This window comes from Notolepis coatsorum, assembly GCF_963971535.1.
Source record: "Notolepis coatsorum genome assembly, chromosome: 3".
NCBI classification, from domain to species: Eukaryota; Metazoa; Chordata; class Actinopteri; order Aulopiformes; family Paralepididae; genus Notolepis; species Notolepis coatsorum.
In genome coordinates, this window is record NC_140167.1 from 4841274 (window position 1) to 4864266 (window position 22993).

Genomic DNA, 22993 nt, shown 5'->3' on the forward strand with positions numbered 1-22993 from the left:
TTGAATTAAAATTGTATTAAGAGATTGCAGAATGGGTACAATACACAGTACGGCTCAATACACACAATTGTTAAGGGGATGCAGACCAGAGAAAGACTTTCGTCTTGTTTACATCAGGGTCCCCCATTTTCAATTCATAATGAATTGTAAGTAAGGGTACAAATTCCCTCTCTCTCTCTCCCTCTCCTCTCTCTCTCTCTCTCTCTCTCTCTCTCTCTCTCTCTCTCTCTCTCTCTTCTCTCTCTCTCTCTCTCTCTCTCTCTCTCTCTCTCTCTCTCTCTCTCTCTCTCTCTCTCTCTCTCTCTCTCTCTCTCTCTCTCTCTCTCTCTCTCTCTCTCTCTCTCTCTCTCTCTCGCTCTCTCGGACTGCCCGATAGCGAAAAGCAATAAAAAAACCTACCAAAAACATAACTCGTCCATCAGGACAAGTAACGTTTACTTTAAATGCTTTAAATAAAAATGAATTCTAGCGGCGAACGTCACGAACCTCATTTGTTCTGATTGCGGATCCGCAGGCACCTCCTCTTCAGCGGCGGCTCCGGCTCGGCGGGGCTCCTCCCCCCGCGGCTCGCCAGCGGCGCGCTGATGGAGCAGGACAGGATGGCGGTGCGGTCGGAGGGCTGCATGAGAGCACCGTAGCCGGCGTCCGGCGGCAGCACCAGCGGGAGAGCGTAGGCGTGCTCGCCTCCTTCCTCCTCCTCCTCCTCCTCGTCCTCCTCCACCTCCTCCTCCACCTCCTCCAGCCCCCCGTCCGGCTTGCCCTCCACCTCGACCTCCTCCTCCTCCTCCTCCTCCGCCGCCGAGCAGCTGTTCTCCGTCAGCGCCTCTCGCTCCAGCTCACCACCGTCGGCGGGCGGCTCCTCTCGTAGCGACGGGCCCTCTCGTCGGTCGGGGGGGCAAGGCTCGGGAGGAGGAGGAGGCGGCGGCGGTGCCGTGTGAAGCGAGCGCCGCCCCGTGCCGTTGACGATGACATTGCAGGGGGCTGCGGAGGGGGGGCTGGCTTGGGCCGGGGGGGGCCGGGATGGGCGGCGGGGGCAGGAGGGTTTGGGGCGGGGCGGCCGGCGGGAGGAGGAGGAGCTCAGCGCCGCGGGAGGAGGAGGAGGAGGAGGAGGAGGAGGAGGAGGAGGGATCGGTAGCGCCATGAGGAGGAGGAGGAGGCGGCGGGCGGCGGGTCGACTCCAGCAGCTCAGAGATTATTCTGAGAGATTCTTCCTCCTCCTCCGAGTCCTCGGCGCTCAGACTCCCGTCCCGTACGTCCCATGTTGCCCCCCGGTGGACAGTGGTGGCGGCGGCCGCCGGGACGAGCGGAGGAGGAGGCGGGGGCGGCGGGGGACTCGAGTCGACGACCTCCGGCGGCTCCGCCTTCACCCGGACCCCCGACGCCGCCAGCGCCCTCTGGATGACCTGCTGTAGACACGCCACCGCCGCCGCGCGCTGGCCCACGGTGAGGTCGATCACGCCCCCGTCCTCAGCCCCGCCCCTCTCCGAGCCGCAGCCCCCCACCTGGCCGCCGGGGCTGCGAGAGGAACACATGCGGTCCCACCAGTCTCCTCCTCCGGACCAGCCGCCGGGGGGGAAGAAGGACCGGGGCGCGGCCGGTCCGGGCGGCTCCGAGGGCTCCGAAGGCTCCGCGGCGCCGCTGCTGCTGTCCGGGCGCTGGAGGTCCCTGAAGGCCCGCGGGCTGAAGGGGATGGGGATGGGGATGGGGATGGGCACCGGCAGGGGCACGATGACGGGGTAAGGGACCAGCAGGGTGGGCGGGGGCACCAGCGGGGCCAGGGACGGCATGCCGTAGTTCATCATGTTGGGGGGGTGCGGCATGGGTCCGTTGGGCATCATGTTGTTGATGTTGGGGGGGAACGGCGGGGGCATGGAGAAGCCGGGATGGTGCGGGTGGTGCGGCGGCGGGGGGGGCATCATGCCGGGGTTGGGGTTGGAGGACGAGGGGTGCTGCATGTGATGGGGCGACATCATGGGTCTGTGGTGCATGGGGCTGGAGGGGTGGGGGGGCAGGGGGCCCAGGGTGGTCCGGGGGGTCAGCAGGGGGCTGCCGGGGGGGGGGCCGTGCTGCGGCCGCAGGAAGGACGGTCGGATCTGCTGCATCATCTGATGATGTTCCATGAACAGGGGGAGGGGCATGGGCCCCCGGGGCGTCATCACCATGGGGGGGCTGCCGCCGGGGGGCGGGGCGTGCAGGGGAGGCGGGGGCGGGGGCATGGGCAGCGGGTGGTGGTGGTGGTGCGGCAGGGCGGGGCTCTCGTGGTGGTGGGGGGGTCGGGGGGTGGGGTTAACCGAGGAGGAGGAGGAGGACGGGGAGCAGACGGGGTCCGAGGGTTCAGAGGTCGCGCCGGGGGACGAGGGGGCTGCTCTGCCGCGCCGCAGCTCCGCCAGCGACGAGCCCCAGGACTCCGGAGTGAGGAGCTGGACCCCCCCGCCTCCTCCTCCTCCTCCTCCGCCGCCCAGCTCGGCCTTGCCATCCCCCAACCCCCCCCCGCCGTGGCCCGGGTTGCAGAGTCCGGGCGGCAGCGCGGCCTGGGTCTCCTTGTAGAAGATGTCCATCTTGTACTGGTTCAGGCACTTGGCGCTGCAGAACTGAAGCCGCCGCTCGCCGGCGCCGAAGTCCAGGTACTCTTTGGTGTGGCGGATGTGTTTACACCAGTCACACACCTGGAGAGGTACACACACACACACACACACACACGCGCGCGCACACACACACACACACACACACGCACGCACGCACGCACGCACGCACGCACACACACACACACACACGCACACACACAAAAGGAATACCACATCAGTGCCTCTCAGTGTACAAAATAATTACAATACGGTCTTAACCCTTTGTTGACGCGCAACATGGGTCAAAGGTGATCCGGGTGAGTTTGTATTTTCTATATATTTGCAATAAATGAATTCCATGATCCAGTATTCCAGGTATTCCTCCATTAACTTGTTTTTTTGATCATCACAAATCCTTATTTAAATTTTTTTCCTTTCTTACTTTTTGAATAGAAATGTGTCTATCCTCGTGTATAAACTTGTGATGTAGTTATAGACTAGGAACTAGTTTCTCAGGAACTTAGCATGTCTTTTTTTTTCATGCACATCTTGTGTCTTACCTATTTCTTTTTTTCTTTTTTTATTATGCCTATTTTTATTATTGTATTTTGCACAATCGACGCGGGCATGACCACCCGCATTTCATTGTATGCCCTGGTATGTATACGTGACAAATAAACCTCTTGATTCTTGATATAAAAATCTATGTGTGTTCATAAAGTACAAAGGGGTCAATTAAAATAATGATTTGTGGTCATCAAAAACGACATATTTAATGAATAATTTGAATATAAAATGATTAAATAAATGTATTTAAAAAGACATGTCAAAGAAATACCCAGCGATGCATGAAATACCATAGGAAATGAATACGGATCATTGTGACCGATGTTGCGCATTAGTGGGGGGTTTGTATAGCTTGCACATCAAAGGGTTAATGAAACACTATAGCACCTCATTTTAAGTAGTTACTATTTTTTTTAATCCACTTTTTCTCCCATTTTCTATTTTTCTCCCATCCCAATTTCGTATCATCCAATTCAACCCTCCCCTGTCTCGAACGCTGTTTCTTGCCTCCCACAAGCCGGCTGCAATGTGGACTAAGTCATACATAGCACGAGTCCCCTCCGATACTCGAGGTAACAGCAGTCGCATCTTTTCACCTGCGCGGCGCGATCTTTCAGCGTCAGGGGTCTGCGCTTTGGAGGGGCCCCGCCCCCATCGCTTCCTGATTCTACTGCGCAGGCGCAACAACCGACCTGTAGGAGTCGCTGTCCACAACGCCCGATCCCCACCCATCAGTTTCCCACCCCCTAATACTGTCAATGTGTATTAGTACGGACGACCAGCTAAACTGAAAGCAATGTGGAGCGCTGGGCTCGAACAGGCGAACCCAGCGTCTCCAGTATTCGTGGTGAGCGCCTTGCCCACTGCACCACGTAGCCGCACTTTAAGTAGTTACTATTGAATTGCTAAGCAGAAGCTCAGCCTCCGAGCCATCTGGAGATTTACCACGTTAAAACAAAGGTTTGACCTTCATCTCTGGAAAACAGACCGCATTCTCAGTCGCTAAATAATCTACACTAGTCTGTTGCACACTTTTAACTTTGCGCGTCTGTCAATGCTAGTAGAAGGATGAGCTTTTCGTCCAAAACAAGAGCTTCCATTCACACCATCCAGTCCACCAGGACAATCTCCTCTCAAGTGCTTTTACACAAAAAAATACATATGATACTGTATTGTACGTTATATCATATTGCATTATATAATCATATTATAATGTCACCGAATTTCCCAAAGGGGATTAATAAAGCTCATCCTTATCCTTATCCTTTCCTTCATTAATTTGTATATTATATTAAACTATATTTACACTATATACTATTATATTATGGTACTATATTATATTGTATATATCATGTACTATATATCTCATATCACGTTATATATGTGTTGTATACACTATTATATACTATATACTATTATATACTGCAGGTATACTATACTGTAATGTGTACTGTAATATGTACTATGTATGTAAATGTAAAAAAAAGAAAAGAAACGCAAGTCTTCAGGGGTAGGGCCCGACGAGCCTAGTGCTTCTCCCTAAGCCCTTTTCGGACAATTGGGCAATGCTGCAATAGCAGCTGGTAAAACTTTGGCGATTTATGGAATGACCATTGTTATGTGTCCAAAACCCGAAATAAAAAATAACTGAACTGAACACTAGGCTGTGTGCCGATTGGCTGAGTCACACCTGACCTTGCACGGCGGCTAGACATTTTGGCGATTTATGGAATGGAGATGGAATCCATCTTGTCAGGGTTCAAGTTATATGCTTGTGCCCCACAAGTTCGGACCAATCAGCGTCCTTTGAGGAACTACTGCCAAGTAGTTCACCTGTGGAGCTTATCTCCGAGCTGACGGAGATAGATACTTATGTATACTACACATGTACCCAGAGAACTTTCCAGCTAAGAGGAAATTGATAAATGTTTGTCTGTTACAAGCCAAGAGAGTGTTCGCTCTAAACTGGAAGGAGATACAGAGACCAGGATCGAAACAATGGTTAAAGGAAGTGCCAGAGAATTTGGCAATGGAAAAGCTAACCTACATGCAAAAGGGAAAAACAAAACAATTAGAAAGGACGTGGGTGACATTTATAAGGTTCTTGAAAGGTGTGAACGTTTAAAGGAAGGCGATAGGAGAAAGGAGGGTTTGGGGGGGCGGGAAAGGAGGACAGATGAAGGTGGAGAGGCCGAAGAGGGTTTTTTGTTTTTTATGATTTCTTATTGTTCATTTGACTGTATTTTCTTTTTTTTGGACGGTTTATGTGAATGTCAGTTTGAATTACAGTTGTGGAATGGAGGGGGTTGAATGTGTTTTTTTGTCATGTATTTATGTCTTGTATGTGGGGGAAAAAAAGAAAATGACAATACAAATATTGTTTAAAAAGAAAAAAGGTGTTCACCTGCCGTGTGTTTTTTTCTTTTTTTTTAAGTGCCAGCTGTAGGCGATTCCAAACAGTTTCAAACGATGCCTTTCCCGATGGTTCTGTGCAACGGATGATTTAGCCGGGTCAGGTTAAAGTGAGACAGCACCCCCTAATAGGCAAAACAAATATTTTAATAGATATCAGTATGAAATGTTCCCAGTTTGTTATGTACATAATAAACTAAGAAAAATATATTGCAAGTTTTCTGAATTGTATCTGTATATATGCAAATGAGGCACTTCGGCATTAAATATGTGCACATTTGCATTATATCACCAAGACACGAATCACCAACATGGTTAATGCCAGATTCAAAAACTTGGTTTCATTTTATTGATACATTCAAAACGAAACCTTTTCCAGAAGGTATTGTCCTCTTATCAGCCCATACGTCAGGAAATACTGTCTACTGTCGAAAAAAAAAAAAAATTGGTCTAGTTTTGGTATAAAATGTACTATAAACCCGGCTATGAATGATATATCAACAACCCCTTCTGGAATTAGAAGCAGGACATGGATAGGAAGAGATGTGGAAAGTTTGGTGTGTGTACATGTAGGTACTAGGGAAATGGAGTTCCAAGACTTTGTGTGTAAGTAAAATGCATAATTTTTTTTTTTGAGAAAACAACCTCAACGTTTTGTATTGTAATTGTGATCTATGGACACAATCAGACCAAATTAAGTAAAATAAACAACTAATTGTGTGTTTTCGATATTTTATTGCCACTAGTTTTAAATAAGTCATGTTAAGGAAGCAAAATATAACAAAATCTCAATATCGTAAAAAAAAATAAAAGCAAGCAAAAAGGCGATTTCGGGGATATACTTTTGAAGACCAAGTCTAAATATCATACTTTATACTGAAGTATAAACAAACTACTGCTGTGCACATTTCAATAAAACAAACAGTTCTGAGTCAAAGGTACTGTACGTGTTTGTTTTGGCATTTGATGTGTCTTTACACACAGATTTATGACCATGAAAAATAAAAGCAAATCCAATCAGTTTGTTGTAGGCTTGAGTGTGCTGCTGTGTATATCGTTGACCTGGGAGCGGTTACCATGGTTACCTGCTGCTGCTGCCTTGATGGAGGAAAGATTCTAAACATTGTGTTTTGACAGTTGGTCAAACTACACCTGCAGTGAGAAATAGTTCCTTATACTGATCATTTGAAAATTACAACATTGGCTAAAATTATATAACATATATTTCTCTTTGTGATTTTTAATTAAAAAGAATATATATATTTTCCCACTTTATTGTAGGCTAATTTCTTTTTTTGTATCCACTTTTTCTCCTTCTTTTTCTGTTCTTCTCCCATCCCAATTTAGTCGTGCCAATTCCCCCCTCCCCTGTCTTGATCGTTGCTCGCATGTGCCCCCCACTGGTCGGCCGTAGGGAGGGTTGAAGAATCTATCGCATGTCCCCTCCGATACATGCGGAGTCAGCCAGCCACTTCTTTTCACCTGCCAGCGTGGACTCTCATTGGCGAGGTGTAACGTGTGGGAGGCTCACACTACCCTCGACATCTCCTGTCCTTGCTGTGCAGGCGCCCTGACCGACCTGTAGGAGTCGCTGTTTACAACGACCAGATTACCACCCATCGACTTCCCTCCCGCTGACTCTGCCAATTGAGTCAGTATGACGGCCGGCCCAAGCCGGAGGCAACGCTGACAGCCGGATTCGATACCGGTGTATCGCGCGTTGGTGACGAGCGCTTAGACCACTGCACCACCCAGCCGCCATTGTAGGCTAATTTCAAACCACAAGATCCTCCGTCTCCACCCATTGTAGTGGTTTCAATTCCCTACCAACAATGGTCCTCGTTCTCGAACAGACATACGTAAAAAGTTACCAAGGAATTCCTTCGTAACTCGATTTACATCCTTATTCGGCGTTCTCGAACGGTTTCATATTGTAAATTCAATTTATGTAGGATTTACAAACTTGAAAAGGTCGTAAGTTGGACACACCGTTGTACGCCCGTGTTTTCAACAGCTTTCTCTGGGAGAAGTAATTGGGGATTGCCGATACGACAGACATCCGTGGAATTAAATAATAATAATGATAATACAGTAAATACGACAATATTTGTATCATTAATAATTACATTTTGCGTTCATAGTCCTGACTCAATGAGGCATTGTGAGCATTACACACACACACACACACACTGCAAACTAAATAAATCAGAACTAAACCGATTGTCCAAGCGAAGGTTTTAAATGAAACACGCGCGTTGTGTATTAACATGCTTTTCAAGAGCGCGTCACAAATCCCTCCGTCGCCTTTCAGCTCGCGAGAAAAGCGCTGAGTTTTTTTCCTCCCTTCTATTTTCTTTTTTTTGGGGGAGGGGGAGGGGTGAATGTGACCCTGGTGGAGTAGATAGCGGTGGGCGAGCCCCGAACACGACGTCAGGCCACTCACGGCTCACTCTGTCAGCGGAGGGAGGAGTGGTAGGCGCTCGCTGGAGATAATTAAGGCATTAATCAGCTGTCGGACCCTTCAACGACACCCATCCATCATCCCCACTCCTAATCCCCTCTTGCTGCATGCTAATAAGTCAAGAGATGCTGCCCCCCCCCCCCCATCCCACCACCCCCCACCCCAGAAAGAGAGGGATAAACTCTTTCTCTTGCGCTGTCGGATGTTGTGGCTCTTTGCACTGCTGCGGTCAGTCAGGCGCTACCGGAGTCTCGTGGCCGGTACAGAGAGACGCAGAAGGAGCTTCTATCCCCAGAAGAGCGCCATCAGGATGCTCAATGACTGAATGAATGAATGAATGAATGAATGAATGAATGAATGAATGAATGAATGAATGAATGAATGAAAACGTTATTTAACAGATTGCAGAATGGGTACAATACAGTATGGCTCGATACACACAATTGTTAAGGGGATGCAGACCAGAGAAAGACGTGTGTCTTGTTTACATCAGGGTCCCCCATTTCGTAGTGAAAGGTTAACCTTCTGTAGTGTGGCGCGGCTACGTGGCGCAGTGGGCAAGGCGCTCGCAATGAATGCTGGAGACTGGGCTCGAACAGGATGCCTCCTGTTCGAGCCCCGCTCTCCACATTGCTTTCAGTTTAGCTGGTCGTCCACAGTAATACACATTGGCCGTATTACGGGGAGGGAAACTGAAGGGTGGGGATCGGGCGTTGTGGACAGCGACTCCTACAGGTCGGTTGGTGCGCCTGCGCAGTAGAATCAAGAAGCGACGGGGGCGGGGCCCCTCCAAAGCCCAGACCCCCGACGCTGAAAGATCGAGCCGCGCAGGTGAAAAGATGCAACGGCTGTTACCTCGAGTATCGGAGGGGACTCGTGCTATGTATGACTTAGTCCACATTGCAGCCGGCTTGTGGGAGGCAAGAAACAACGTTCGAAGACAGGGGAGGGTTGAATTGGACGATATGAACATTGGGATGGGAGAAAAATAGAAAATGGGAGAGAAAGTGGATAAAAAAAAACCTTCTGTAGTGTGGTAGTGAAAGGTTAACCTTCTGTAGTGTGGTAGTGAAAGGTTAACCTTCTGTAGTGTGGTAGTGAAAGGTTAACCTTCTGTAGTGTGGTAGTGAAAGGTTAACCTTCTGTAGTGTGGTGGTGAAAGGTTAACCTTCTGTAGTGTGGTAGTGAAAGGTTAACCCTTTAGTTATGGTTAGTCCTTTCGATTAGCCCCACCGTTCATTGTAAACAATGATGCATGTAGTTACTGCGGCACGGTGGTGTAGTGGTTAACACTGTCGCCTCACAGCAAGAAGGTCCAGGGTTCGATTCCCGCTTGGGGACCAGGTTTCCATGATGCCAGGTACCCAGGAGGGGGATCTCCCAGGCCTTTCTGTGTGGAGTTTGCATGTTCTCCCCGTGCTCGCAAGGGTTTCCCCCCCGATGAGATAAACCCAATGGAAAAACATGCACAACAATAGATCGCTAACGCTGTGGCGTCCTTGACGAAGACGGACAGGAGCACTTGGATTGGTCCCCTGGCGCGGCTCACGTTGACGCCTATCTGCTCCCGGCTGCCCTTGGGGGGGAAGGACGACGGGATGGGTTAATCGCAGAGATGAATCGCATCGGCGATCCTAAAGAGACAATGCATGCGTGTGTGTTCCGGTGTGTGTGTGCTAAACTAACCGCTGTGTGTACCGCTAAAAAACATTGAGTGTCGTTGCATGCCGAATAAAGACCTCTGCATTATTATTTATTATATACTGTGTGTTGTTGTAGCCACCGGTTAATTCGCGATTTTTTATTGGTTTGTCATGACAAACCAATTACATAATCCAACATATGTGTAAAGAAACAACATATTCCAGTTAACGGTATATTTTTTTAATGATTCGTTACGGCGTAATCAATACTTCCATTCGTATAAATTGCGTTAAGCGGAGTTTAGTATTCCTGCCTGGCTGAGGAGCGCATCGTGGCTCATGCGCATGCGCGCGCTCGGCCAATCAGAGCAACGCGGAAGGGCATGTTGGCTGCCGAAAGTATTCACGCCACCCTGACTGCACCAACTCTGAACTCTGTTACCCAGACTGCACCAACTCTGAACTCTGTTACCCAGACTGCACCAACTCTGAACTCTGTTACCCAGACTGCACCAACTCTGAACTCTGTTACCCAGAATGCACCAACTCTGAACTCTGTTACCCAGACTGCACCAACTCTGAACTCTGTTACCCAGACTGCACCAACTCTGAACTCCATTACCCAGAATGCACCAACTCTGAACTCTGTTACCCAGACTGCACCAACTCTGAACTCTGTTACCCAGACTGCACCAACTCTGAACTCCGTTACCCAGACTGCACCAACTCTGAACTCCGTTACCCAGACTGCACCAACTCTGAACTCTGTTACCCAGACTGCACCAACTCTGAACTCCGTTACCCAGACTGCACCAACTCTGAACTCCGTTACCCAGACTGCACCAACTCTGAACTCTGTTACCCAGACTGCACCAACTCTGAACTCTGTTACCCAGACTGCACCAACTCTGAACTCCGTTACCCAGACTGCACCAACTCTGAACTCCGTTACCCAGACTGCACCAACTCTGAACTCTGTTACCCAGACTGCAGCAACTCTGAACTCTGTTACCCAGACTGCACCAACTCTGAACTCTGTTACCCAGACTGCACCAACTCTGAACTCTGTTACCCAGACTGCACCAACTCTGAACTCTGTTACCCAGACTGCACCAACTCTGAACTCTGTTACCCAGAATGCACCAACTCTGAACTCTGTTACCCAGACTGCACAAACTCTGAACTCTGTTACCCAGACTGCACCAACTCTGAACTCTGTTACCCAGAATGCACCAACTCTGAACTCTGTTACCCAGACTGCACCAACTCTGAACTCTGTTACCCAGACTTGATAATGGCAGATTGGGTTTGATAATGGTGGGTTGGGTTTGATAATGGCAGGTTAAGTTTGATAATGGCAGGTTGGGTTTGATAATGGCAGGTTGGGTTGGGTTTGATAATGGCAGGTTGGGTTTGATAATGGCAGGTTGGGTTGGGTTTGATAATGGCAGGTTGGGTTGGGTTTGATAATGGCAGGTTGGGTTGGGTTTGATAATGGCAGGTTGGGTTTGATAATGGCGGGTTGTGTTGGGTTTGATAATGGCGGGTTGGGTTTGATAATGGCAGGTTGGGTTGGGTTTGATAATGGCGGGTTGGGTTGGGTTTGATAATGGCAGGTTGGGTTGGGTTTGATAATGGCGGGTTGGGTTGGGTTTGATAATGGCGGGTTGGGTTGGGTTTGATAATGGCAGGTTGTGTTGGGTTTGATAATGGCGGGTTGTGTTGGGTTTGATAATGGCGGGTTGGGTTGGGTTTGATAATGGCGGGTTGGGTTGGGTTTGATAATGGCGGGTTGGGTTGGGTTTGATAATGGCGGGTTGGGTTGGGTTTGATAATGGCAGGTTATGTTTGATAATGGCGGGTCCAGGATATTTTAAATAATAAATGCTGAAATCCTCCTCGACTCAGAAAGACAGATGGAGAGCACTTAACGACTTTCCGCACTGTGTGTGAAAATTCACTGCATTACCCTAATGGAGTTGTGCTTTCTCTCTCTCTCTCTCTCTCTCTCTCTCTCTCTCTCTCTCTCTCTCTCTCTCTCTCTCTCTCTCTCTCTCTCTCTCTCTCTCTCTCTCTCTCTCTCTCTCTCTCTCTCTCTCTCTCTCTCCACCACTCCTGCACACAGATGTTTGCAGTTGAATGTAATTATGGTCATTTATTTCCACGGTGGCGAAGCGACGGACAACGTTTTTTTTTTTACCGTTTTGCTTCCAAAACAAGTGGAAAACATCTCATCTGGCTTTTCCTTCTCTTCTCTTTTCTCTCTCTCTCTCTTCCTCTCACCTTCTGACTCAAACGTAAAGCTGACAACACTTTAACTTAAAGGGGACCTACTGTGGAAATGGTCTTTCCCTGTGTATTGTGTTGTTTCTACAGAATGAGGGGTTGTCTCAACACTGAAAACATGTTAAATATGTACATTGGTCCTCATTCTCAAACGTGTTTGTAAGTGCCTCGGTAAATATTTTGGTCAAAATTTCGTACCAACAGATACAGCGTGAAATGGTCTTCATAAATGGGCAAAAACGTTGGCAGCTATGTTCCGCTGAATGAACTGACTTGATTGATTGATTGATTGAAAACTTCATTAACAGATTGCAGAATGGGTACAATACTGTAACGCCCCCCAGGTTGCTGTGCCATCCTGTGGACTAATTCAGGTGGTGCAGCTCTTGTCTTTATTTATTAATGTGTTTCATGTGATCCTTATCAATCTGTTGTCTGTACATTTGATGTCTGTCTTATCTGTGATGTTACACTCCCTGGTCTAATGTCTTCCCTATCAGTGTTGGTTTTGTGATCTGGTCAGTGTTGTCTTTGTGTGTATTTATATTTCTACCTGGTAATGTTCTGTGTCACTCTGTTTCCCCAGCTGAGTCCAATCACCTAATTACCCTCCTGTGTCAATCAGTGTCTGTATATATGCCTGTGAGTTCCTGTCTTCCCTGTCGCGTCATTACACCAATGCACCATGTTCCTGGTTCCTGTCTTGTGTTCGTTTGCTTGTTAGCCATTCACTGAACTTTGTTTGTAAGTAGCTTAATCTGTCTTGTCGAAGTATCTATCGCTCCTTGTCACAGAGGATATAATTAGTTATATGTATTTATGTTTTGTAGGGCAAGTAGCACATTTGGAGACTTGCCCTCTCTTTTTGTTTGTAAGCTACTCGTTTCAACACTAAAGGAGCATTGCTCACTTTTCAAGAGTCGACTTTTGTCTTCGTCTCTCCTCTGCTGCTCTGCTCCTGGGTTCTTCTCTGTGTAATAGAGGCAACTCGCCCCTGTCACGAATTCGACCATGCCTTGAGTGGGAGTCGAACCCCAGGCGTCCGCACTGCGGGCGACATCACAAACCGCTGCGCCAAGAAAGGAATTCCCTCCTAAGCGCTCAGTTTGGATGCCTCTGGGGAGTGAGTTTTACACCCGTTACATTCACCCCCCCTAAACTCACACCACCCAAGGCATCCGGGTCTACGGCACCAGTGTAACAGAGGCAACTCGCCCCTGTCACGAATTCGACCATGCCTTGAGTGGGAGTCGAACCCCAGGCGTCCGCACTGCGGGCGACATCACAAACCGCTGCGCCAAGAAAGGAATTCCCTTCTAAGCGCTCAGTTTGGATGCCTCTGGGGAGTGAGTTTTACACCCGTTACATCTGTCCACTATTATAATGCCTAACCGTAACACAATACAGTACGGCTCAATACACACAATTGTTAAGGGCATGCAGACCAGAGAAAGACTTTCGTCTTGTTTACATCAGGGTCCCCCATTTTCAATTCATAATGACATTTATGACATACACAACATACAGTACTGTTACATCCAGACATTAAGATATACAAATATACAGTACTGTTTAAGAGACAGTGATCATAAAAGAGAATATATACAGGTGGCGGCTACGTGGCGCAGTGGGCAAGGCGCTCGCAACGAATGCTGGAGACTAGGCTCGAACAGGATGCCTCCTGTTCGAGCCCCGCTCTCCACATTGCTTTCAGTTTAGCTGGTCGTCCACAGTAATACAGATTGGCCGTATTACGGGGAGGGAAACTGAAGGGTGGGGATCGGGCGTTGTGGACAGCGACTCCTACAGGTCGGTTGGTGCGCCTGCGCAGTAGAATCAAGAAGCAACGGGGGCGGGGCCCCTCCAAAGCCCAGACCCTCGACGCTGAAAGATCGAGCCGCGCAGGTGAAAAGATGCGACTGCTGTTACCGCGAGTATCGGAGGGGACTCGTGCTATGTATGGCTTAGTCCACATTGCAGCCGGCTTGTGGGAGGCAAGAAACAACGTTCGAAGACAGGGGAGGGTTGAATTGGACGATATGAAAATTGGGATGGGAGAAAAATAGAAAAATGGGAGAAAAAGTGGATAAAAAAAAAAGAGAATATATACATTCGAGGGGGAAGAAACTGTACATTGGGGTTGGGTGGGGGGGTGGTCTGGGGGTTTGGACATTTACCGGGGCCAGTTTCTAATTGCAGCCTCCCGTAGGTGCTCTTTGAGAGCGGTTTTGAAGGAGGGTAGGGATTCACATTATTTTATGGCTGTGGGTAGGGCGTTCCACATTTTTGTGGCATAATTGCGAAACATGTTTAGTCCCTTTCACTCACGCATGTCACTCATCGTTGTCACTCTTTCACATCTCCTGGCGCGTTCACATTTATCCTCATTTGCTTACAGACACGCCCTGCCAGCTCATTATAAGGAGGTGAGAGGGTCTGCATTACATCCCTGCCTTGTTGTCGTCATACAGCACAAGTAGTACAATACAACATCCAACCAGAGTGCAAATGTAATAGTAAAGTGCAATTAAATTGTTCTTTATTTAGTATTTCGTATTGTGTGATTTTGTATGAAGGGCGGACTAGCAAAGTACGATTTTCATTGTACGGACACTGTACAACTGTACAAGCAAAACTGTACATTGGAATATTGACAAAACCATACTTGGTCATTTACTGTACATTGGAGGGGGTTGTGTTAGGACATTTACAGGGGCCAGTTTCGAATTGCAGTCTCCCGTAGGTGTTCTTTGAGAGTGGTTTTGAAAGTGGGTAGTGATTCACATTCCTTTACAGCTGTGGGTAGGGCGTTCCACATTGATGTGGCATAATTGCAAAAAGTGTTTAGTTTCTTGTTTGAGCCGAATCTGGGTTTAACATGATTTGTGGAGCTCCCTCTGGTGTTGTGGTCGTGGTATTCACTGACCTCTGGGAAGTATTTTGACATGTACATGGGTACCTTGGTCGTGTAGTGTATCTTGTAGACCAGGCCCATTGCAAGTTGCTGTACTCTGTCGTCTACTCTAAGCCATCCTAGGTTGTCAAAGTGGGCAGGGGTGAGGTGGGTTCTAGGAGTAAGGTCAAGCAGTAGTCTGACCAGTTTGTTTTGAAATGTTTGTAATTTGGTTTTTAGCACCTTTGAGGTGCTTTGGTACCATGAGGTGCAAGCATAGTCGTAGTACCCTTGAATGAGTGCTCCTGCCAGAGTCTTCAGGGTATTCCTGTTTACCAGAGAGGAGATCCGGTACAAGAATAGAGTTTGTTGGTTGACTTTTTTTATTACATTGGATGCCATTTTGTCACAGGAAAGATTTGCCTCTAGGATGGAACCCAGGTAGGTAATTTCTTTTTTCCTTGTGACAATATTGTCACCCACTGTAACTGAGAAGCCGTCGGTCTTGCTGAGTTTGTTATTTGAACCGAAGAGAATGGACTCTGTTTTGCCCATGTGTAATGATAGTTTGTTATCAGCGAGCCAGGTGCAGATTCTGCCGAGTTCAGAGCTGAGGGTTTTTTCAACCTGTAACTTGTTCTTGTCAGAGACCAGAATCAATAGTAACATACAATGCACAGGTGATAAAAGGCTTCATTTGGGATAAATAGTTGGTGATTGCTTCAAGTCGATTCTACAGACATCATCGGAATTAAATAATTATAATAAATACGACAATTACGTTTTGCATTTATAGTCAGGACTCAATGAGGAATCTGAGCATTACACACACATGCTTGTATGTACAGTATACTTCAGTAAGCCTCCTGGCTCACCTGCCGCATAACCCAATCGCGTGATATAGTGGAATAGACTAAGAATAGTTTAACGAATTCCATATAAATCTATAGTTCATAACAATGCAGCAGCTGATACTGTATCCTGCACACACACACAGGCCTACACATGTGTGCACACGCTCGATAAAAATGTATTGTCATCATACAGTACAGCACAAGTACAATACAACTAAATACGTATGTACAAATGTAAGTACAATAGTCACATATACAAGCCGTTTCTACACTGGCAAGCAATGTAATAAATAAATAAGACCAACAATAAATAATATAATAATAACAAGGTATATGAAATATTAATACAGTATATTCCACTATACAGTAGCTATATCCGCGCGATCGGTTTAGTTCTTATTTATTTAGTTTGCAGTGTGTGTGTGTGTGTGTGTGTGTGTGTGTGTGTGTGTGTGTGTGTGTGTGTGTGTGTGTGTGTGTGTGTGTGCGTGTGTGTGTGTGTAATGCTCACAATGCCTCATTGAGTCAGGACTATTAATGCAAAACGTAATTATTAATTATACAAATATTGTCGTATTAATTATCATTATAATTACGCACACCTGTCTGTCCGATTTACAACTGCTTTTTCGAGTTCGTAAATCCTACAAAGAATTTACAATACCAAGCCGTTACCAAGCTTTTTCGCACCTACTCCCGAACCTAGAGTCCGTGGGCAATCTGTTTGGGAGTAGGTGCGGAAAGGTGACTATAGCTCGGCCGAGAAAGTGCCGATCGACTTGGGGATTGGTCTCTCCGTGTTCAGGAGACTCAGGCGTATATAAAAGTATATCGGGTCATGTCTCCAGCACCCCCACAGCCGTAGCTACAACCACTTAATGTCAAGGCTCCACATTCATTCATTTTCTCCCCCCCCCCGCTCTCTCTCGCATGATTTCAGAATCCCGGAAGTGTTGCGGTGGTCTATAGTTATACTATCTTTATATCACCAAAACACATAGTTATGCTATCTGTATATGACCGGCTCTGATGTTAGCACCTGACGCTATAGCTAACCGCAAAAGTGGACGCTTTGTGAGACACTTTGCACTGTGGGGGATGACGAGGAAGACAAGGAATAGCATCACACATGCTGCGCAGATGCCCCAGCGCTTTTGTCCATTTCCCCATGAATCAACCACTGGATACAACGCTGAATGGAGATGGCAAAACAAAATGACATGGAAAAAGGTATGATAAACCTCTCACTAAACAGCTCTAAACCGTATGATAAACCTCTCACTAAACAGCTCTAAACTGTATGATAAACCTCTCACTAAACAGCTCTAAACTGTATGATAAACCTCTCATTAAACAGCTCTAAAGGTATGATAAACCTCTCATTAAACAACTCTAAAGGTATGATAAACCTCTCACTAAACAGCTCTAAACCTTATGATAAACCTATCATTAAACAGCTCTAAAGGTATGATAAACCTCTCATTAAACAACTCTAAAGGTATGATAAACCTCTCATTAAACAGCTCTAAACTGTATGATAAACCTCTCACTAAACAGCTCTAACTGTATGATAAACCTCTCACTAAACAGCTCTAAAGGTATGATAAACCTCTCATTAAACAACTCTAAAGGTATGATAAACCTCTCATTAAACAACTCTAAAGGTATGATAAACCTCTCACTAAACAACTCTAAACTGTATGAGAAACCTCTCATTAAACAACTCTAAACTGTATGAGAAACCTATAAAAGGTCATCCTCTAGGATTGACCCCTGACCCTTGTCTATCTTTCTTAACCCCGAAAGTAAGAATCAATAAAGTCTGTGGACATAAACAAGAGAACGGCCCTATAAACCAATCCTCCTTCCTTTCATTGAAACAATGGACAACAATAGAAAAACAAATAAAACAGTGTGTGTTTTTGATAAACTCATAAGAGACTTTATCCGGTGTTAATAAGTGGGTTATATAGTATCCTTACAAGCACATCGCTGTTTGTCTTGAAGACAACCCTGGGCGTGTCCTGAGCATAGCTCTGCTGGGGTAATATCCCACCACCCGGGCCGTCTTCGTCTCTCGCCTGAGGGGAGAAACAATGGCTGCTTTTTACACGGATGGACAAAAAACAAAACAGCTGAACAGAAACAACAACAAATTCATAAAAATGGAAGAAAGGAAAATAGACCGAGATGGTGATGAGAGGAGACAGTGATGAGAGGAAACGGTGATGAGAGGAGACAGTGATGAGAGGAGACAGTGATGAGAGGAGACAGTGATGAGAGGAGACAGTGATGAGAGGAGACAGTGAGGAGAGGAGGAGAGGAGACAGTGATGAGAGGAGACAGTGATGAGAGGAGACAGTGAGGAGAGGAGGAGAGGAGACAGTGATGAGAGGAGACAGTGATGAGAGGAGACAGTGATGAGAGGAGGAGAGGAGACAGTGATGAGAGGAGGAGAGGAGGAGAGGAGACAGTGATGAGAGGAGGAGAGGAGGAGAGGAGACAGTGATGAGAGGAGGAGAGGAGGAGAGGAGACAGTGATGAGAGGAGACAGTGAGGAGAGGAGGCGGTGATGAGAGGAGACAGTGAGGAGAGGAGACAGTGATGAGAGGAGGAGAGGAGACGGTGATGAGAGGAGGAGAGGAGACGGTGATGAGAGGAGGAGAGGAGACGGTGATGAGAGGAGACAGTGAGGAGACAGTGATGAGAGGAGACAGTGATGAGAGGAGACAGTGAGGAGAGGAGACAGTGAGGAGAGGAGACAGTGATGAGAGGAGACAGTGATGAGAGGAGACAGTGAGGAGAGGAGACAGTGAGGAGAGGAGACAGTGATGAGAGGAGACAGTGATGAGAGGAGAGAGTGATGAGAGGAGACAGTGATGAGAGGAGACAGTGATGAGAGGAGACAGTGATGAGAGGAGGCAGTGATGAGAGGAGGCAGTGATGAGAGGAGGCAGTGATGAGAGGAGGCAGTGATGAGAGGAGGCAGTGATGAGAGGAGGCAGTGATGAGACAGTGATGAGAGGAGACAGTGATGAGAGGAGACAGTGATGAGAGGAGGCAGTGATGAGAGGAGACGGTGATGAGAGGAGACAGTGATGTGATGAGACAGTGATGAGACAGTGATGAGAGGAGACAGTGATGAGAGGAGGCAGTGATGAGACAGTGATGAGAGGAGACAGTGATGAGAGGAGGAGAGGAGGAGAGGAGACAGTGAGGAGAGGAGACAGTGATGAGAGGAGACAGTGATGAGAGGAGACAGTGATGAGAGGAGGAGAGGAGACAGTGATGAGAGGAGACAGTGATGAGAGGAGGAGAGGAGACAGTGATGAGAGGAGACAGTGATGAGAGGAGGAGAGGAGACGGTGATGAGAGGAGACAGTGATGAGAGGAGACGGTGATGAGAGGAGACGGTGATGAGAGGAGACAGTGATGAGAGGAGACGGTGATGAGAGGAGACGGTGATGAGAGGAAAAGTGTCTTTCAACGTTGTGAGATCGTGGGGTGAGCGAGGGCATGCTGTGGTGACTGTCGGGCTGTGACTGTGACTTCCACTGTGTGTGTGTGTGTGTGTGTGTGTGTGTGTGTGTGTGTGTGTGTGTGTGTGTGTGTGTGTGTGTGTGTGTGTGTGTGTGTGTGTGTGTGTGTGTGTGTGTGTGTGTGTGTGTGTGTGTGTGTGTGTGTGTGTGTGTGTGTGTGTGTGTGTGTGTGTGCAAATGTGTGTGTGTGTGTGTGCGAGTGTGTGTGTGTGTGCGAGTGTGTGTGTGTGTGTGTGTGTGTGCGAGTGTGTGTGCGAGTGTGCGTGCGTGCGTGCGTGCGTGTGCTCGGGTTGGGTAAAAGTATTGATTAAGGCTGTGATCACCTTTGGAAAACTTTTCGAACGGTTTAAATGGTCTTGTCGTCTCCTCCAAACGACGCGCCTCAGTGCTTTTCCCGGTAACGGTAAACGGTAAACGGTAACGCCTCAGTGCTTTCCCGGGGGTCGATCTCGCTTTTAAAAGGTTCAACTTTAGCCGCGGAGTGCACCGACGTCAATGTCACCATCAAATCAACCGAGGGGAGGGATCACAAATCGGAGGTATCTGAAGAGAAATCGACGGCAAAACGAACCGATCGAAAATTGAGGAGAGGCTTGTTTGTACCGATTCCTGGCGGGTAACATACCGCTGATATCAACGCTAACGGTAGTAACTGCAGTAACTTGTGTAACGTCAGCTGAGGTCACAACGGTAATCAGTGGTATCGCTCATTTAGATTCTCTACGTCGTACCATGCTTCGGCTCAAGAAGGCGTCCAATCTGATTATAGCCTATTACCTAGGACTATTACCTGACCTCTAGACAAGTGCATTTATTTTTTTTTTTTTTTTTTTTTTGATAATGGTTGAAGAAGTGTGTCTTTAGTCGACGGTGAAAGATTGGACGTGTTTCGGCTGTCCTAACTGTGGTGGGCAGTTCGTTCCACCATTGTGGGGCGAGGACAGAGAATAGGCGACTTCTCCTTGATGACCCTCCCGGAGCTCGGATAGGAGTGGGTCTGAGGCGGCCAGAAGATGCAGAGTGGAGGGGTCTTGAGGGTGTGTAGCTAGTAGGGCTGTCCCCGACTAAGGATTTGGATGGTCGACTAGGATTGGCCAAAATTTGCCGTTAGTCGACTATTGGTCAACAAAAAAAAGTATAATATTTTTAAATTATTATAATTTTTTTAAATTTATATATATTTTTTTATCATTCCATTTGGGCTGTGGCCTTTTTTAAGGTCTGAAGGAGTCGACTGAAGGCTTCTTGTCCTCTGCAAAAGCATGCAATTGGTCCACTGATGGATACATCTTGATATTTGTCTTGTCTGTGTGTTCATTAGACGGGTGAAATCCTCTTTCAGTGCCTCTGTGCCTGTTTTCTTAGGCAGTTAGCCTCTCGTATGCGTGCCATTAGCGTTAGCCACGCTTCTAGGCCTCTTTTCTTTTGGAAAGAATGATAAAAGAAATAAAAATTTAATATATTTTTTTTATTATATTCGACTAAGAGGTTGGCCAGTCGACTACGGCTCCTTTCGACCGATTAGTCGACTAATCGATTAATAGGGGTCAGCCCTAGTAGCTAGAGACCATTGACCGGAGGTAGGCGTATTTGACTGTTTTACTGATTAGTTTTGCACGATTCCACTGTTGAATCAGGTAGTCATTTTAAGATGAGATCAGTTATATTAAACGTTACAATAAATAGAGGCTATAAAAAAAATGTATCTGATTTTGTTCTATAGGGCCTTCATAGAGTCTGTTGTTTCCTTTGCTGCCATTTGCTGGTATGGAAACATTGGCATTAAACTAAATAATGCCCTTAACGGGATTGTGAGGCGGGCTAGCAAGATTGTGGGGGTACAATTCAGCTGTCTGGGTCATATATATGATGAGCAGGTGCTCAGGAAGGCATTATTGCCTTCCGGCCAACGTTTGGAAACCCGTGCAGCTAAAAGCAATAGATACAAATGATCATTTATACCTACCTCCATCCGTGCCATCAATGGAGGAGGCAGGAGAGGGCGGCTTTGAGGTGGGTGGGTGGGGGGATGGTTGTGGTTGCTTGTTTGACTGTTATGATCTGATCCTGCGACCATGTACTGTACATGTCTGTCTGTGTTCTTCTTGTTATGTATGTTTGCTGTGTTTTTTTGGAGCTCCTATTTATCTGCTGTAACATGAATTGCCCCAATTTGGGACATATATACTAATAAACTTGACCTTGACCTTGATATACTAAGTAAGAGTAAAAGTACTTGCAACGTGCAATGTTACTCACGGTGACCTGTATATATCTATACTTTTTTTTTTAATATCTATTTTTACTTTATTTTTAGCACTCGCTTGTATTTAAATAGTAAAATGTTGTAGTTAAGTATTGTGTGATTTTGTGTGAAGGGCGGACTAGCAAAGTACGATTTTCATTGTACGGCAAACTGTCTGTTTAACTCTGTGCACATGACAATAAACAATGTTGAAGTTTGACACAATAATGCTCTCTCTTTCTCTCTCTCACACATACACTCTCTCTCTCTCTTACACATACACACTCTCTCACACACACACACACACACACACACACACACACACACACACACACACACACACATACACTCTCTCTCTCTCTCTTACACATACACACTCTCTCACACACACACACACACACACACACACATACACTCTCTCTCTCTCTTACACATACACACTCTCTCACACACACACACACACACACACACACACACACACACACACACACACACACACACACACATACACTCTCTCTCTCTCTCTTACACATACACACTCTCTCTCACACACACACACACACACACACACACACACACACACACACACACACACACACACACACACACACACACACACACACACACACACACACACACACACACTCTTTCTCACTCACACACACACACATACACACACCCTCTCTCTCTCTCTCTCTCTCTCTCTCTCTCTCTCTCTCTCTCTCTCTCTCTCTCTCTCTCTCTCTCTCTCACACACACACACACACACACACACACACACACACACACACACACACACACTCTCTCTCTCTTACACACACACACACACACTCTCTCTCTCACTCACCCACCCACACACACACACACACACACACACACACACACACACACACTCTCTCTCTCACACACACACACCCTCTCTCTCTCTCTCTCTCTCTCACACACACACACACACACACACACACACACACACACACACACACACACACACACACACACACACACACACACACACACACACACACACACACACACACACACACACACACACACACACACACACACTCAAAGACGTGACATTGTGTCATTATTCTGTCTGCAGTTTGTTCTGTGACCCTCTGGCCCTCTGCCAGTTAATTTACATATAAGTACTAATGAGGTGAGAGAGAGAGAGAGAGAGAGAGAGAGAGAGAGAGAGAGAGAGAGAGAGAGAGAGAGAGAGAGAGAGAGAGAGAGAGAGATAGATAGATAGATAGATAGATAGATAGATAGATAGATAGATAGATAGATAGATAGATAGATAGATAGATAGATAGATAGATAGATAGATAGATAGATAGATAGATAGATAGATAGATAGATAGATAGATAGATAGATAGATAGATAGATAGATAGATAGATAGATAGATTTACAGACAGACAGACAGACAGACATATATAGATAGATAGGTAGATAGATAGATATTAGGGATGCCCCGATCGATCGACCAGCGATCGGTATCGGCCAATATTCAGTATAAATATGAGA

The 22993-nt window shown here is 46.9% G+C and overlaps 1 protein-coding gene across 1 annotated transcript in view; it reads right to left on the bottom strand.

The window, feature by feature from the left end:
• Window positions 1–487: 487 nt before the first annotated feature.
• Window positions 488–22993, bottom strand: part of sobpa (sine oculis binding protein homolog a) — a gene marked incomplete at both ends in the record, with an annotated part of 36874 nt that continues 14368 nt past the window's right edge. The window contains 3 exons of the mRNA XM_084310342.1: window positions 488–981; window positions 1139–2666; window positions 17663–17761. Coding sequence (XP_084166468.1) covers window positions 488–981; window positions 1139–2666; window positions 17663–17761 — 2121 coding nt within the window. The remainder of the gene's footprint in view (window positions 982–1138; window positions 2667–17662; window positions 17762–22993) is intronic.